The 15533-nt window shown below is 32.1% G+C and overlaps 3 protein-coding genes and 1 long non-coding RNA gene across 10 annotated transcripts in view; 1 reads left to right on the forward strand and 3 right to left on the reverse strand.

Annotated features, from left to right (window-relative positions):
- Window position 1: 1 nt before the first annotated feature.
- LOC124428016 (neutral alpha-glucosidase AB) lies at window positions 2-4171 on the reverse strand. Its single transcript, XM_046971568.1, has 7 exons — window positions 4022-4171; window positions 3401-3496; window positions 2905-3315; window positions 2487-2828; window positions 2159-2408; window positions 479-2036; window positions 2-404 (listed from the first exon to the last, which is right to left on the reverse strand). The coding sequence occupies exons 1-7, from the start codon at window positions 4036-4038 to the stop codon at window positions 292-294; spliced, it is 2787 nt and encodes a 928-aa protein (XP_046827524.1). The 5' UTR covers window positions 4039-4171; the 3' UTR covers window positions 2-291.
- A 49-nt stretch (window positions 4172-4220) lies between these two features.
- On the forward strand, window positions 4221-6387 carry LOC124428029. Its single transcript, XR_006943058.1, has 2 exons — window positions 4221-5733; window positions 6081-6387. It is a non-coding gene; the product is annotated as an uncharacterized LOC124428029 (long non-coding RNA).
- A 237-nt stretch (window positions 6388-6624) lies between these two features.
- LOC124428017 (neutral alpha-glucosidase AB-like) lies at window positions 6625-10644 on the reverse strand. The gene is made up of 7 exons (XM_046971569.1): window positions 10487-10644; window positions 9866-9961; window positions 9370-9780; window positions 8952-9293; window positions 8649-8874; window positions 6969-8526; window positions 6625-6894 (listed from the first exon to the last, which is right to left on the reverse strand). The coding sequence occupies exons 1-7, from the start codon at window positions 10501-10503 to the stop codon at window positions 6782-6784; spliced, it is 2763 nt and encodes a 920-aa protein (XP_046827525.1). The 5' UTR covers window positions 10504-10644; the 3' UTR covers window positions 6625-6781.
- A 125-nt stretch (window positions 10645-10769) lies between these two features.
- LOC124428015 (chondroitin sulfate proteoglycan 4) overlaps window positions 10770-15533 on the reverse strand; it is an 80560-nt gene continuing 75796 nt past the window's right edge. For all 7 annotated transcript variants that reach the window (XM_046971560.1, XM_046971561.1, XM_046971564.1 and 4 more), the window contains 2 exons: window positions 15058-15464; window positions 10770-14981 (listed from right to left, as the gene is read on the reverse strand). In XM_046971560.1, the coding sequence (XP_046827516.1) occupies window positions 13005-14981; window positions 15058-15464 (2384 nt within the window). In that variant the 3' untranslated portion in view covers window positions 10770-13004. The remainder of the gene's footprint in view (window positions 14982-15057; window positions 15465-15533) is intronic.

Below are 15533 nucleotides of genomic sequence, written 5' to 3' on the forward strand. Positions count from 1 at the left end.
GTTTCCTTAACATTTGTTTATTTTTCTAAAAAACTTAATGCATGCGATACAAAGAAAGATACCACATACATAATATTTATTAATTTATGCTGCTTGATTGCATAAAGCTATGTCACAAAAGAAATTTGTTCAGGTAACAAATGCATTTTTACTATTATAACAACTAAATTGCATTTGTATTTACTTTAACATACATTACTTTCTGGATCACAGATGGCTGAAGGATTGATATTACCATGAAAAAATTAATTCTGCTGTATAATTTCTGATTTGATATGAGTATAATCAGTTTTAACGAATTAATTCAATGGTCCATTCCTCGCTCATATTTACACCTGGTTTACGCAATGTTAGTACATTATTGTTCGGGTTATATTTAGTTTCTAATGTCACCGTTCTTGAACCTGCAATAAAAATAAGAAAATAATAAATGAATTTCATTTTACTTTTTAATGTATTCGATTTAAATAGTACTTACTGCGTGATATAAGCTGAGCAGACTTAATTCCTTTAGGAGGATTTGCTATATCTACTCTTTCTAACCAACTTTTCGTTTCATACGAAGCTAATTTATCAATAAATGTTGAAGTTAACTTAATTCCATCAAAGTTAAGTTTTAGATACAGATACTTTCCATGACGATATTCAAAGCTGCTTTCATCGTCAATATATAGATTACCACTAGCAGTACCATTATTATCACCAATAACAATTAAAGTATATGGATCGTTCCTCATCGCAACTGTGCTACGACGTATTCTCATTTTACGTGGAACGATGGAACCACTTCTTTGGAATACAGGAATCTTGTGAATAGTTACTTGTATGTTGTTTGATCCAGCTTGTGTATATGGTTGCATGGTATCAATATCATACCACGTTACCTTACCCTCCCCTGGGAAATATACATTAACTTCCGTAGCAGAAGGTTGAAATACAGGACGTACAAGAATGGAATCTCCAACAAGTATATGATCGTCGAGTGTATAAGTTTGTGTTTCTGTTGGATAATGCGCCCACAACGGTCGTATTACAGGTGTACCATTTATTTCATGTTCTCTAAACAATGTATACCACAATGGTAGATAGGAATATCTAACTCTGAATGATTCTCTTACTATTTGTGTAGTTTCTTCATTGAATGTCCACGGTTCACGTCTTTTTGTTTCAATGTGTGAATGTTGACGGAAGAAAGGTAGCCAAGCACCAGCTTGATTCCATCTAATAAATAGTTCTCTGTCTGGATTTTTAAAGAATCCACCAACATCTGCTCCACAGAATGACATACCAGAAATAGATACAGAAAGACACATAGGATAACTTATACGAAGATTATCCCAGTCTGCCATATTATCACCAGTCCACATAGCAGCAAAACGTTGTGATCCAGCAAAGAAAGATCTTGTTAAAATAAAAGGTCTTAAAGATCCTCCTGATCTTCTAAAGAGAGCCTCATAGGTGGCAAGCGTATAAACAAAACCATTAATATTATGAACATCTCTATGTTCCCAACCACCATGATGTATAACATCTTTAGGTAGAGTTACTTCTGGACCATTGAAAACACTCGGTTCGTTCATGTCATTCCAGATATATACATTGTTTGTAGTACCATGAAATTTATCTAGACTATATTGACCAATATAATATTCTCGAACCTTTGGATCAAAGAAATCTAAATACGACGATGCTCCTGGCCAGCACCAACCTTCATAATCTTTTCCATCTCTAGTTTTAACATAATATCCTAAATTAGTAGCATCTTTATGAATGAAATAATTAGGATCTCTTTTGATGTGTGGGTCAATAATGACAACTAATTTCCTTCCTTTATCCGTTAAATTTTGAACCATTTCAAGAGGATTTGGAAATTTACGTGAATCCCATGTGAAATATTTTTTACCATCAGTATATTCAATATCAAGCCACATCGTATCCATTGGAAAATCATGCTCATCAAAACTATTGGCAATTTGAGCAACATCATCTTGGTCGTTATAATTCCAACGTGATTGATGGTAGCCCAAAGTGAACATCTGAAAATTAAATTAATATTTAAATTACTTTAATGGAAATCTTATGAACAAACAATTTGTGCTGGCATTTTAATGTGTAAAACATTTAATATTATAAACATTAATATATAAAAAAGATATACCTGTGGTAATGGTGCTGTACCAGTTAAAACGGTGAATTGTCTAAATACATCCAAAGGTTTTGGCCCTAACATGAAGAATACATCAATAACTCCAGATTCAGACATAAAGTGTACATCAACTTGTGATTTCTTTGTAGAACCCGAAACAAAATTAACAAAACTCTCTACAACATTATTATCAGCACTCGATAATATATCTATCCATGTTTCTGCTGCATTATGCCAAAAGATACCTGCTGTTTTGTCTTTACTATAAAACACAATGTTAATTTTATATTATATGTTTATATATTATTTCTATTGGAACATTTAAAATAATTACACATACCCATGCGCATAAAGGACTGGAATTGCTCCATATAATGACATTCGTTCATTTACCTCATATTCAAATACATCTAAATTATATAACCTATATGGGTCTAATTGTTTTGTAGATTTTAAAGCAAAAGAATCAGCATGTTCTGGGATACCATAAGCTTGTTCTGCCCCTGGAAAACTAAAATCTAAAGCTACGGCTTCCGGTCCAAAAGGTTTAGTATCATGATGACTTTTAAAATTTTCTTCCCAAGCACCAGGGTCACTTTCAGCACCATCACCAGGATATTGTGGTGATTGCTGTTTCTCTTCAGTTTGAATATTTTCTGCTTTTTCTTCCTGATCTGATTTGCTAAAAAGAGACGATAGACTATGTTTTAGTATCTTTTTTTTGGTTTAAATAATATATATTGATTTATATGGCATACCTTTCTGGTTTTGGTCGAAGATGTTCAAATCTCATTAAACCACGAGCATTCGCTGAAATGACTAAAACATTTTGAGAGTATAAATCTACTCTAAAAGGATTGATATATAAAACAGCTTTGTTCTCTCCATTGGTCACAGATATATATTCTGTAGTTTTTTCAATATTGTCCAATTTCGATGTTTGCGGCTGATCTTGTAAAGAATACTCAACTTCGTATCGTGGATGTAATGGATTTTTTTCATTAATGTGAAGCCTAAACGTATGATCTTTAAGTACGGTAAGTTTTAAAAGATAAAATACACCGGTATCTTTATTAAATAAATCTGCTGTTAGAGTAGATTCATTGTGAGCAACTGTATTCGGCTGTAACTGATAAGGAGTTTTACCTGGTTCAACTTTTTTGCAGCGTCTAAAAGGATAAGTAAAATATTTATAAAAATGTATAATAAATATTAATAAGCAAAAAATTTTTAGTTGAGTTAATATTTATTTACCGGCAAAAGCTGCTTTGTTCGCATGTTTTAAAAGTATCTCTATTCACTGCATTAATTATAAATGGGCAAAGTGCGAGCACAAAAAATATTGCTAGTCTGAAATAAAACATAATTCAATGTTAAAGCAAGTCATGTATTTTTAAGTCTATTCTGCTTTAAAATGAATCAAATTTTACATATTCGTTTTGGTATTGTTCTTGCATCCAAAAAAGAGGAAAGAAAAAAAAAAAGGAAAAAAAAACTACGACATTATCGCCATAATCAGAGCTCGAAAAAGCAACGTACTATCGATTATTATCGAATGCTTATCGTTTATCGCGAAGATAAAGCACAAATGAAATTAAATGATTTTTTTTTCAATTATATAAAAGTTCCCATTTTATAATGACCGGCATGTAAAAATATTAATAATAATGAGACATATAATATCGATGACACGTCAGCGTGATCATTGTTACGTTGTACCGACCGTTTAAAAAAATCATTAAATAGAAGTAAAAATTTAATTAAAATATGATGCTTCTATTTCGAATTAATCTTTCTAATAAGCTTTTCGATTATCGTAAACGAATCGATAAGCTTTTATGTGAAGGTTAAATGGCTAAAAAATAATCAACTCACCGCACGAACGTAGCCATGTTGGAAAGTATTAAGCTTCTGTCATGCCACCTTCCAACTAACTGAATATGAACTCCGAAATGAAATTGATTTTATAGATGGAGCAACGTTCGTTCGTTTAATTATCGGATGAGTTTTAATTTTACAAAAGAATAAGTTGAAAATTTTCCAGGTTTTTCTTATGTTCCTTCATTATCTTCATCGTTATCATCAAGAAAAAAATAAGATAAATGAGAACCATAACTACGTGTTTACTATCGTTTTAATTAACATAACACATTCATTTTATTAGAATTACAAGAGTTATGCATTCAGTTAGCAGGGAAAATTGCATTCATATGAATAATAATATATTACATGATTAATATAGAAGTTTTGGCACTCAGGTCAAATTCATTTGATGGATTTGAGAAAGCCTATTATTCTTTTTAGCATATTCATAAATTATTAGTTTTATCGGATTATTCGATAATAATATCGAATAAGTCTTGATAGAAATATTATTTTATTGTATATCCTATGAATTTGTAAAAACAGTATTCGCTACGTATATACGATTATGATTTACGTATAAAAATTAAATTTTTATTATTAACATTCACATAAGAGCCGTCTTTACGAATTGTACAATTCCTACAACGGTCCATTATCAAAGTCGTAGTTAATTACGGTAATCGTAAATTTGTGTCAAGGTTGAAAACATAATTGTTATAATTCTTCGAATTAACACGTATGTATATGATATATTAACTTTTTAATTTTTTATATCGAATTTCTATCAAAGATCATTGTGATATTAACAAAGCTATTAAGATATTTTTCAATGTAGTTTAAGATTATTTTATTTTTATAGGATATTCTATTGAACGTCAAATTTACTTTGTTAATATTTCTTCGTTGAATCGATAATTTTATCAATTTTTTCATTAATTTCTCTGCATACTTTTTTTTGTTTTTGTTAATTTTCTTCTTTTTACTTTTTATTTTTTTTTTCAACGTTATACATAGACACTGTTCTATTTTCCGAATGAAATGCAAGTAAAAATTCACATTACAAAATAGAGCAGTGTAAAAGATATGTGCATAACGCGAGCATTCGAAGATGATTCTCTCTCATGTCCCAAGGTATGTAATTTTATGGGTTCACAAAATTCTTTCAATGTAGCTTGCAGATAGTTCGTCCATTTTTAAAAATGGGATAAATACATGGATAAATACATACATACGTTGTTCTGTTCTCTTTTCTCTCTCTCTCTCTCTTTCGCTCTGCACTTTCTCTCGCTCTTGCTCTCTCTCGCTCTCTTTCTCACATAGTATACTTATTTATTTACACGTATTTGTGAACAATAACATCCTAATAAATCTCGGTGTGGGTTGTCAGTCTTCGATAATATAATTTGGCCCTCGTATCCCAACAATTCGCCAAACTGATACACAGAGGAGTTCTCTTAAGTACATACGCAATTTCTCTTCTGTGACGAATAAAATTTTCTCTCACTGTCGGTTTTTATATTACATTTAAAATGTATCGATTTAATATGATTGTGTAATGAAAAAAATTGCAGAAAATTATTCATTTTGAAATCGATAATGGCCGAGGTAGACGGGGATGATTCCAATAATGTAGCGACGATAAGTAAGGCCGAAGACTTGGCATGAATATTTTCGTTTGACCGAAGTCATATACATACATACATACATATATTAGCAAAAATGTAAGTTAACAGGTTTCGGTAAAAAGTCGATTTCTCATTTAGGCACATCGAGTCCTTCGTAGTGACGAATGTCATAATCACGGACAATAGTAAATATCTTTCTTTTTTTCTTTTCTTTTTTCTTAGACAAAGAAAAAAGAGAAACGATATTAATATCGTCCGTTTCGTCCGTATCTCTAAATTGGAGATTACATACGCAACCTACATACATATGTATATACTCGTATTGCCATTATAGGAAAGTCTCATATTAATTGTCGACCTTGAAGAAAGAATATCTTTCTATTTTTACGTATCCATTCATCATTGTATATTATCAATGTACACAATTTTAACTTTCCTTTTAGGCACGCTGAGACAATAATATCGAATAATCGTCCCGATATTCGTAACAAAGACAGTCTTCTAAGCGAGTATTTGGAAGCGCTACAGTTTATTTCGTTTACGGCCCGAAGGCTGCTCCTCCTACTAGACGCAATACTGATTTCTTCTCAGTAAAGGATTGTTGGTTTTTTGTGTTGTGGCCGATTGGCAAGATAAATCTGACGTGTCGAAGCTTGTAAATTAAATACAATTTTATTGTTATTTTGAACATCACAAAACAAGCCTCTAATTGTATATAAAATTTGCATTAAATAGTAGTTCACGTTTTAATTTTCATTAAATAGAAATACAAGAATACAAAAATGGAATCTCCAACAAGTATATGATCGTCGAGTGCATAAAATTTTCATTAAATAATAGTTCATGTTTGTTTCATTAACATTTGTTTATTTTTCTAAAAAGTTCATTCATGCGATATAAAGGAAGATATCACATACATAATATTTATTAATTTATGGTCTTTCATTGCATAAAATTATGCCTCAGAAGAAATTTGTAAAAAATGCATTTTCATTGTTAAAATAGCTAAGTTGTATTTTTATTTACATTAACGTACATTACTTTTTGGATCACAATACATTACTTTTTGGCTGATGGATTGATATTATCACGAAAAAATTAATTCTACTGTATAATTTCTGACTTGATATAAATACAATTAGTTTTAACGAATTAATTCAATGGTCCATTCCTCGCTCATATTTACATCTGGTTTAAGCAATGTTAATACATTGTTATTCGGGTTATATTTAGTCTCTAATGTCACTGTTCTTGAATCTGCAATAAAAATAAGAAAATAATAAATAAATTTCATTTTACTTTTTAATGTATTCGATTTAAATAGTACTTACTGCGTGATATAAGCTGAGCAGATTTAATTCCTTCAGGAGGATTTACTATATCTACTCTTTCCAACCGACTTTTCGTTTCATACGAAGCTAATTTATCAATAAATGTTGAAGTTAACTTAAATTCATTAAAGTTAATTTTTAAATACTGATACTTTCCACGACGATATTCAAAGCTGCTTTCATCGTCAATATATAGGTTACCACTAGCAGTACCATTATTATCAACAATAACAATTACAGTATATGGATCGTTCCTCATCGAAACTGTGCTACGACGTACATTCATTTTACGTAGAATGATGGAACCACTTCTTTGGAATACAGGAATCTTGTGAATAGTTACTTGTATGTTGTTTGATCCAGCTTGTGTATATGGTTGCATGGTATCGATATCATACCACGTTACCTTACCCTCCCCTGGGAAATATACATTAACTTCTGTAGCAGAAGGTTGAAATACAGGACGTACAAGAATGGAATCTCCAACAAGTATATGATCGTCAAGTGTATAAGTTTGTGTTTCTGTTGGATAATGCGCCCACAACGGTCGTACTACAGGTGTACCATTTATTTCATGTTCCCTAAATAATGTATACCACAATGGCAGGTAAGAATATCTAATTCTGAATGATTCTCTTACTATTTGTGTAGTTTCTTCATCGAATGTCCATGGTTCCCGTCTTTTTGTTTCAATGTGTGAATGTTGACGGAAGAAAGGTAGCCAAGCACCAGCTTGATTCCATCTAATAAATAGTTCTTTGTCTGGATTACTAAGGAATCCACCAACATCTGCTCCACAGAATGACATACCAGAAATAGATACAGAAAGACACATTGGATAACTTATACGAAGATAATCCCAGCCTGCCGTATTATCACCAGTCCACATTATGGCATAACGTTGTGATCCAGCAAAGAATGATCTTGTTAAAACAAAGGGTCTTAAAGATTTTTTTGATCTTCTAAGGAGGGCCTCATGGGTGGCAAGTGTATAAACAAAACCATTAATATTATGAACATCTCTATGTTCCCAACCACCATGATGTATAACATCTTTAGGTAGAGTTACTTCTGGACCATTGAAAACACTCGGTTCGTCCATGTCATTCCAGATATATACATCGTTTGTAGTACCATGAAATTTATCTAGACTATATTGACCAATATAATATTCTCGAACCTTTGGATTGAAGAAATCTAAATATGATGATGGTCCTGGCCAGCACACTCCTTCATAATCTTTTCCATCTCTAGTTTTAACGTAATATCCCAAATTAGTAGCATCTTTATGTATGAAATAATTAGGATCTCTTTTGATGTGTGGATCAATAATGATAATTAATTTTCTTCCTTTATCCGTTAAATTTCGAATCATTTCAAGAGGATTTGGAAAATTATGTGGGTCCCACGTGAAATATTTTTTACCATCAGTATATTCAATATCAAGCCACATTGCATCCATTGGGAAATCATACTTATCGAAGCCATTGGCAATTTGAGCAACATCATCTTGGTCATTATAATTCCAACGTGATTGATGGTAGCCCAAAGTGAACATCTGAAAATTAAATTAATATTTAAATTACTTTAATGGAAATCTTATGAACAAACAATTTGTGCTGGCATTTTAATGTGTAAAACATTTAATATTATAAACATTAATATATAAAAAAGATATACCTGTGGTAATGGTGCTGTACCAGTTAAAACGGTGAATTGTTTAAATACATCAAAAGGTTTTGGTCCTAGCATGAAGAATACATCAATAACTCCAGATTCAGACATAAAATGTACATCAACTTGTGATTTATTTGTAGAACCCGTAACATTGTTATCACCACTCGATAATACGTCGATCCATGTTTCTGCTGCATTATGCCAAAAAATGCCTGCTGTTTTATCTTTACTATAAAACACAATGTTAAGTTTATATTATATGTTTACATATTATTTCTATTGGAATATTAAAATAATTACACATACCCATGCGCATAAAGGACTGGAATTGCTCCATATAATGACATTCGCTCATTTGTTTCATAATAAGCTACATCTAAATTATATAATCTATATGGTTGTGATTGTTTTGTAGATTTTAAAGCAAAAGAATCGGCATGTTCTGGGATACCATAAGCTTGTTCTGCCTCTGGAAAACTAAAATCTAAAGCTATGGCTTCAGGTCCGAAAGGTTTAGAGTCAGTATGATTATTATAAGTTTCTTCCCAAGCACCAGGGTCACTTTCAGCACCATCACCAGGATATTGTTGTAATTGCTGTTTCTCTTCAGTTTGAATAATTTCTGCTTTTTCTTCTTGTTCTGATTTGCTAAAAAAGGATGATAGACTATGTTTTAGTATCTTATTTTCGGTTTAAATAATGTATATTTATTTATATGATATACCTTTCTGGTTTTGGTCGAAGATGTTCAAATCTCATTAAACCACGAGCATTCGCTGAAATGACTAAAACATTTTGAGAGTATAAATCTACTCTAAAAGGATTGATATATAATACAGCTTTGTTCTCTCCATTGGTCACAGATATATATTCTGTAGTTTTTTCAATATTGTCCAATTTCGATGTTTGCGGCTGATCTTGTAAAGAATACTCAACTTCGTATCGTGGATGTAATGGATTTTTTTCATTAATGTGAAGCCTAAATGTATGATCTTTAAGTACGGTAAGTTTTAAAAGATAAAATACACCGGTATCTTTATTAAATAAATCTGCTGTTAGAGTAGATTCATTGTGAGCAACTGTATTCGGCTGTAATTGATAAGGAGTTTTACCTGGTTCGACTTTTCTGCAGCGTCTATAAGGATAAATAAAATATTTATAAAAATGTATAATAAATATTAATAAGCAAAAGATTTTTAGTTGAATTAATATTTATTTACCGGCAAAAGCTGCTTTGTTCGCATGTTTTAAAAGTATTTCTATCCACTGCATTTATTATAAATGGATAAAGTGCTAGGACAATAAATATTCTCAGACTGAAATAAAAGATAATTAAAAGTTAAAACAACTTCATGTATTTTTAAGTTTATTTTGCTTTCAAATAAACCGAATTTTACGTATTTATTTTGATATTGTTCTTGCTATAAAAAAAATAAACAAAGCTAAGACATTATCGTCATAATCAGAGTTCCAAGAAGCAATATTATCGATTATTATCGAATCCTAGTCGTTTATCGCGGAAAGATAAAACACAAATGGAATTAAATGATTTTTTTTTTCAGTTATACAATATGTCTTATTATGTAATAACCGTTATGTAAAAATATTAATAATTACGAGAAATGCATTTTCAATAACACTTCAACGTGATCATTTATTATATTATACCGATCGTTTAAAAAAATTGTTAAATAGTAGTAAACATTTATTTTAAATTTAATGCTTCTATTTCGAATTGATTTTTTTTATTAAATAAATTTTTTAATAAACTTTTCTATTATCGTAGAGGAATTGATAAGCTTGTATGTGAATGTTAAATGATTAAAAAATAATCAACACACCCTACGAACGTAGCCATGTCGGGAAGTACCAAGCTTCTCTTATGCCACCTTCCAATTAACTGATTATGAATTCGCGAAACGACATTGCTTTTATAGGTGGAGCAACGTTCGTCCGTTTAATTATCAGATCAGTTTTAATTTTACAAAAGAATAAGTTAAAAATCTTTCAAGTTATTCTTATATTCCTTCTTTATCTTCATCGTTATCATTACGAAAACAATAAGATAAGTGAGAACCGTAACTACTTACTATTTTATATTACATAATTGTATTTACTATTGTGTTAATTAACATTGCACATTCATTTTATTAGAATTACAAGAGTTATGCATTCAGTCAGCAGGGAAAATACATTCCTATGAATAACTATATATTACAAGATTAATATAGAAGTTTTGGCACTCGGATCGGTTCATTTGGTGGATGTAAAAAAGCCTAATTGTTTTTCTTTCTAGCACATTCATAAATTTTTATTCGTATCGGATTATTTGATAATATTATTGGATTATCAAATAATATTATCGTTTAATTCTCGATAGAAATATTATTTTATTTTATATGCTATGAATTTGTGAAAACAGTATTCGCTACGTACATACGATTATGATTTACGTATAATTATTAAATTTATATTATTAACATTCACATAAGAGCGTCTTTACGAATCGTACAATCCCTACAAGGGTCCATTATCAAAGTCGTCGATAATTAAGGTCACCATAAATTCGTGTGAAGGCCTGAAAACGTAATTCATAAAATTCTTCGAATCAACACGTATATATACGATATATTAGCTTCTTAATTTCCGATTAACATTGATAAATTTACGATACTAATATAATACTGAAATACGCGTACGATTTAATTTTAACTTTATACCATTAATTTTTTTTCTTTATCCCAACGAACAAGATTGTTATGCATATCTATGTAAAACGACAAGATTAAAATTCCTATATTTCTCAATTAGATTTAGAAAATCATTCAAATTAAAGATTTGAAACTTTGATTTTCGTAGTATGGTAAAAAATAATTCGTCGTATCACATCTAATCGTTAAGATACCTAACCTATATCGAATTTTATCAAAGATTATCGTGATACTAACAAAGCAATTAAGATATTTTTCAATGTAGCTTAATATTTCTTAAATTATAGAGGATATTCGAGTCGAACGTCAAATTAACATTGTTAATATTTCTTCGTTGAACCGATAATTTTATCAAATTTTTCATTAATTTTTCTTTTTTCCTTTTCTTTTTCTATTCTTTTTTTTTGTTTTTGCTTTTTTTCTTCTTTTTACTTTTTTCTTTTTTTTTTTCTCAAGGTTATAAATACACACTGTTCTATTTTCCGAATGAAATGCAAGTAAAAATTCGAATTACAAAATAGTGCAGTGTAAAAGATATGTGCATAACGCGAGCATTCGAAGATGATTCTCTCTCATGTCCCAAGGTATGTAATTTTATGGGTTCACAAAATTCTTTCAATGTAGCTTGCAGATAGTTCGTCCATTTTTAAAAATGGGATAAATACATGGATAAATACATACATACGTTGTTCTGTTCTCTTCTCTCTCTCTCTTTCTCTCTCTCTTTCGCTCTGCACTTTCTCTCGCTCTTGCTCTCTCTCGCTCTCTTTCTCACATAGTATACTTATTTATTTACACGTATTTGTGAACAATAACATCCTAATAAATCTCGGTGTGGGTTGTCAGTCTTCGATAATATAATTTGGCCCTCGTATCCCAACAATTCGCCAAACAGATACACAGAGGAGTTCTCTTAAGTACATACGCAATTTCTCTTCTGTGACGAATAAAATTTTCTCTCACTGTCGGTTTTTATATTACATTTAAAATGTATCGATTTAATATGATTGTGTAATGAAAAAAATTGCAGAAAATTATTCATTTTGAAATCGATAATGGCCGAGGTAGACGGGGATGATTCCAATAATGTAGCGACGATAAGTAAGGCCGAAGACTTGGCATGAATATTTTCGTTTGACCGAAGTCATATACATACATACATACATATATTAGCAAAAATGTAAGTTAACAGGTTTCGGTAAAAAGTCGATTTCTCATTTAGGCACATCGAGTCCTTCGTAGTGACGAATGTCATAATCACGGACAATAGTAAATATCTTTCTTTTTTTCTTTTCTTTTTTCTTAGACAAAGAAAAAAGAGAAACGATATTAATATCGTCCGTTTCGTCCGTATCTCTAAATTGGAGATTACATACGCAACCTACATACATATGTATATACTCGTATTGCCATTATAGGAAAGTCTCATATTAATTGTCGACTTTGAAGAAAGAATATCTTTCTATTTTTACGTATCCATTCATCATTGTATATTATCAATGTACACAATTTTAACTTCCCTTTTAGGCACGCTGAGACAATAATATCGAATAATCGTCCCGATATTCGTAACAAAGACAGTCTTCTAAGCGAGTATTTGGAAGCGCTACAGTTTATTTCGTTTACGGCCCGAAGGCTGCTCCTCCTGCTAGACCCAATACTGATTTCTCCTCAATAAAGGATTGTTGGTTCTTTGTGTTGTAGCCGATTGACAAGGTAGATCTGACGTATCAAAGCTGCTCCATTCGTCACCATCCGCCACCCCGTAAGGGTACCTCGCAGATACGTCAACTTCTGAACCTGTTATACTTTCCAGAGGATTCAATGGTATTACCTTGCACTGCGGTAAGGTTGATGTCATACTCGGTAAAACTGGTAATGGCGTGCTGGATGTTATCGTGCCATGTTCATTTGCGAAACGTTTGAGATGAGGTGTCGTTGGCATTAGATGATCAGGTGGCCTTGGTAAGGGCATTACACCAACCGATGGCGTTGTCTCAGGTTTGTCTTCTTCGGTACGTTTGTATCGATTGTGTCTACACCTGATCGTGATTATAACGACGATACTTAAGAGAAAAGCACCAAGCAACATGCCGAGAATTAACAAATAATCATTGCTCATGTTAGGTGCGATTGCCATTTCACCCTCGTGACCAATGGGATCCATAGGACCTGCTAAAGTGCTATTGTAATCGTCCATGTCGAATTTAACGCGTATTTCGAATTCATCAGCTGCCGGTTGAAATATCGAGGCTGCTAGAATAAATGCGAAACTATCACTTAGTCCCTCGTATTCCATACTTGGTACTTTTTTACAGACTAGATATATAACACCAGAGACGATTTCTTGATGAGAAAATCTTCCGACCTCTCTTTCACGTGTTCCCCTTTTTTCTCCTGAAGTCGAGGAACTTCTTATGATTCTCTTGATCTTTCCATACTTTGGTTTTCTGATAATGGTGTAGACTGGATTGCTGCTAGTGAGTTTTGCCAAAGGTGTTGCATCCATGTGTTGCAGAGTTATCTGATTTTTCTCCCCCATCAATGCTATCATTGGATTCATTATCATCAAGGGGACCACTCTGATTTTAACACGAATATGTTGTTGTTCAAAACCGCTTAAACGAGCTAATAATTCCAAACTATCATTGGAAACTGTCATGTCCGTTTGTAAAAACATTACACTTTCGGATAATAAATCCGTCTGTTTGAAGTTCGTTGCGGCGGCATCCCTTACATAAAGCACACCGTGCTTTGGATTGGTTGTCACTTCGTAGATCACTAAATCTTGTCTTGCATTTGTGTCGAGTTTCACATTGTCTTCCGATATTGACGCTACGTTCGAGCCTTGTTGTAATTTCACTGGACTTCGTACCGTCACATTCAAACGGATTGCCAGAACGTGAACATTGAAAACTGTATAGGTTGGATTGAAACGACCATCCCAGACTCTAAAATAGAAGGAGGCGGCTTGCAATGGACCATTGTGCTCGTAAACCAATCTGTTAGAATCCACATCTAGTTGCGAGAATTTATTCACTTGCTGTACCTCCGAACTATTTTGATCGAAAGGTAAAAGCAATAGTCTACCAAAAGTAGGCCCTGATATAACATCATAAATTATTTCTTCAGCTGGAGTATCAGGATCAGTCGTTAATAGATTATCTCTTGTAATAGTTTGATTTTGATTTTGAACAACAGTTAAGTAAGGTGCGTTGGTAATAAGTTTGAAAGGTTCATCGTTGATTGGCTCGATTATTACCGGTATACTAGTGTTACATAATAAAACATGTCCAGGTGTTAAGTACAATGAAAAGAAGATCCGATCTTCCAATGTATCCGAATGATCATGATAATATGCAATTTTTCCACCTTCGATTTGGGGTTGTGTAAAAGTAGTCACGTTGAGATCTGGTAGCAACATCACATGACCATGATACGGTTGATTGACCAGTCTTGATAATACAGCAGGTTTATTGATGCCAGCGTTCGTTTGAAGGAAACTTATTATTCCAGTGATGTTCATAATAACTTGAGCTGAACCACCTTCCTCGACTCTAACAGTTTTAGCTGAAACATATCTATCCAAGCCACCACTCGAGACAGAGATGTCTATGTGAAAAACCTAGGATCAAATTTGTTTTCATTAAAATTTTATGTCGCTCGATTGAAAAATAGATTGCTTTTTCTTTGTTCTTTACCTGATTCGTTATAAATCCAGTATAATGGGCTTCGACATCGAACGTGAACGAGTCGTTGGCTGCTAAATCCATGAACCTTACTCTATGTTCATAAAAAACTTTGCTATCATTTATGTCCTTTTGAGTAAATCGATCGACCTCGAGCCATACGCCTTCACCGCTCTCCATAATGATTTTACCCAAGTGTGGCCCGTTTCGTACATTGTACCTTATTTCTCTGGCTTCGTCTGAACACCTTATTAACAAAAGCTTGTTCGAAATAACTTTTCTTGTTAAGGGAAAGACATTTAACGCAACATTTTGTTCCACGGTTAATCGTACGGGCTTTGCCACAATCGATATACTGTACGCCTCTGTCGTATGCACACCGTCGTTTAATACGAAGCTAAATTCCGCTTCAGAACCATCTGAAAAGAGTATTTAAGTTGAAAATGATTAACATTTAACTTATTCAATATTAATCGTTCAACGTTATT

Source organism: Vespa crabro, chromosome 11, assembly GCF_910589235.1.
Source record: "Vespa crabro chromosome 11, iyVesCrab1.2, whole genome shotgun sequence".
Classification (NCBI taxonomy): domain Eukaryota; kingdom Metazoa; phylum Arthropoda; class Insecta; order Hymenoptera; family Vespidae; genus Vespa; species Vespa crabro.

Excerpts from the sequence above, each read along its gene's own strand:
- LOC124428016 (XM_046971568.1), bottom strand. Across the intron at positions 2,829-2,904 it reads CTTCGACCAAAACCAGAAAG|CAAATCAGATCAGGAAGAAA; the intron begins GTATGCCATATA and ends GTCTCTTTTTAG. Across the intron at positions 405-478 it reads TGCTCAGCTTATATCACGCA|GTTCAAGAACGGTGACATTA; the intron begins GTAAGTACTATT and ends TTTTTATTGCAG.
- LOC124428017 (XM_046971569.1), bottom strand. Across the intron at positions 8,875-8,951 it reads CCAGTCCTTTATGCGCATGG|TAAAGATAAAACAGCAGGCA; the intron begins GTATGTGTAATT and ends TGTGTTTTATAG. Across the intron at positions 6,895-6,968 it reads TGCTCAGCTTATATCACGCA|ATTCAAGAACAGTGACATTA; the intron begins GTAAGTACTATT and ends TTTTTATTGCAG.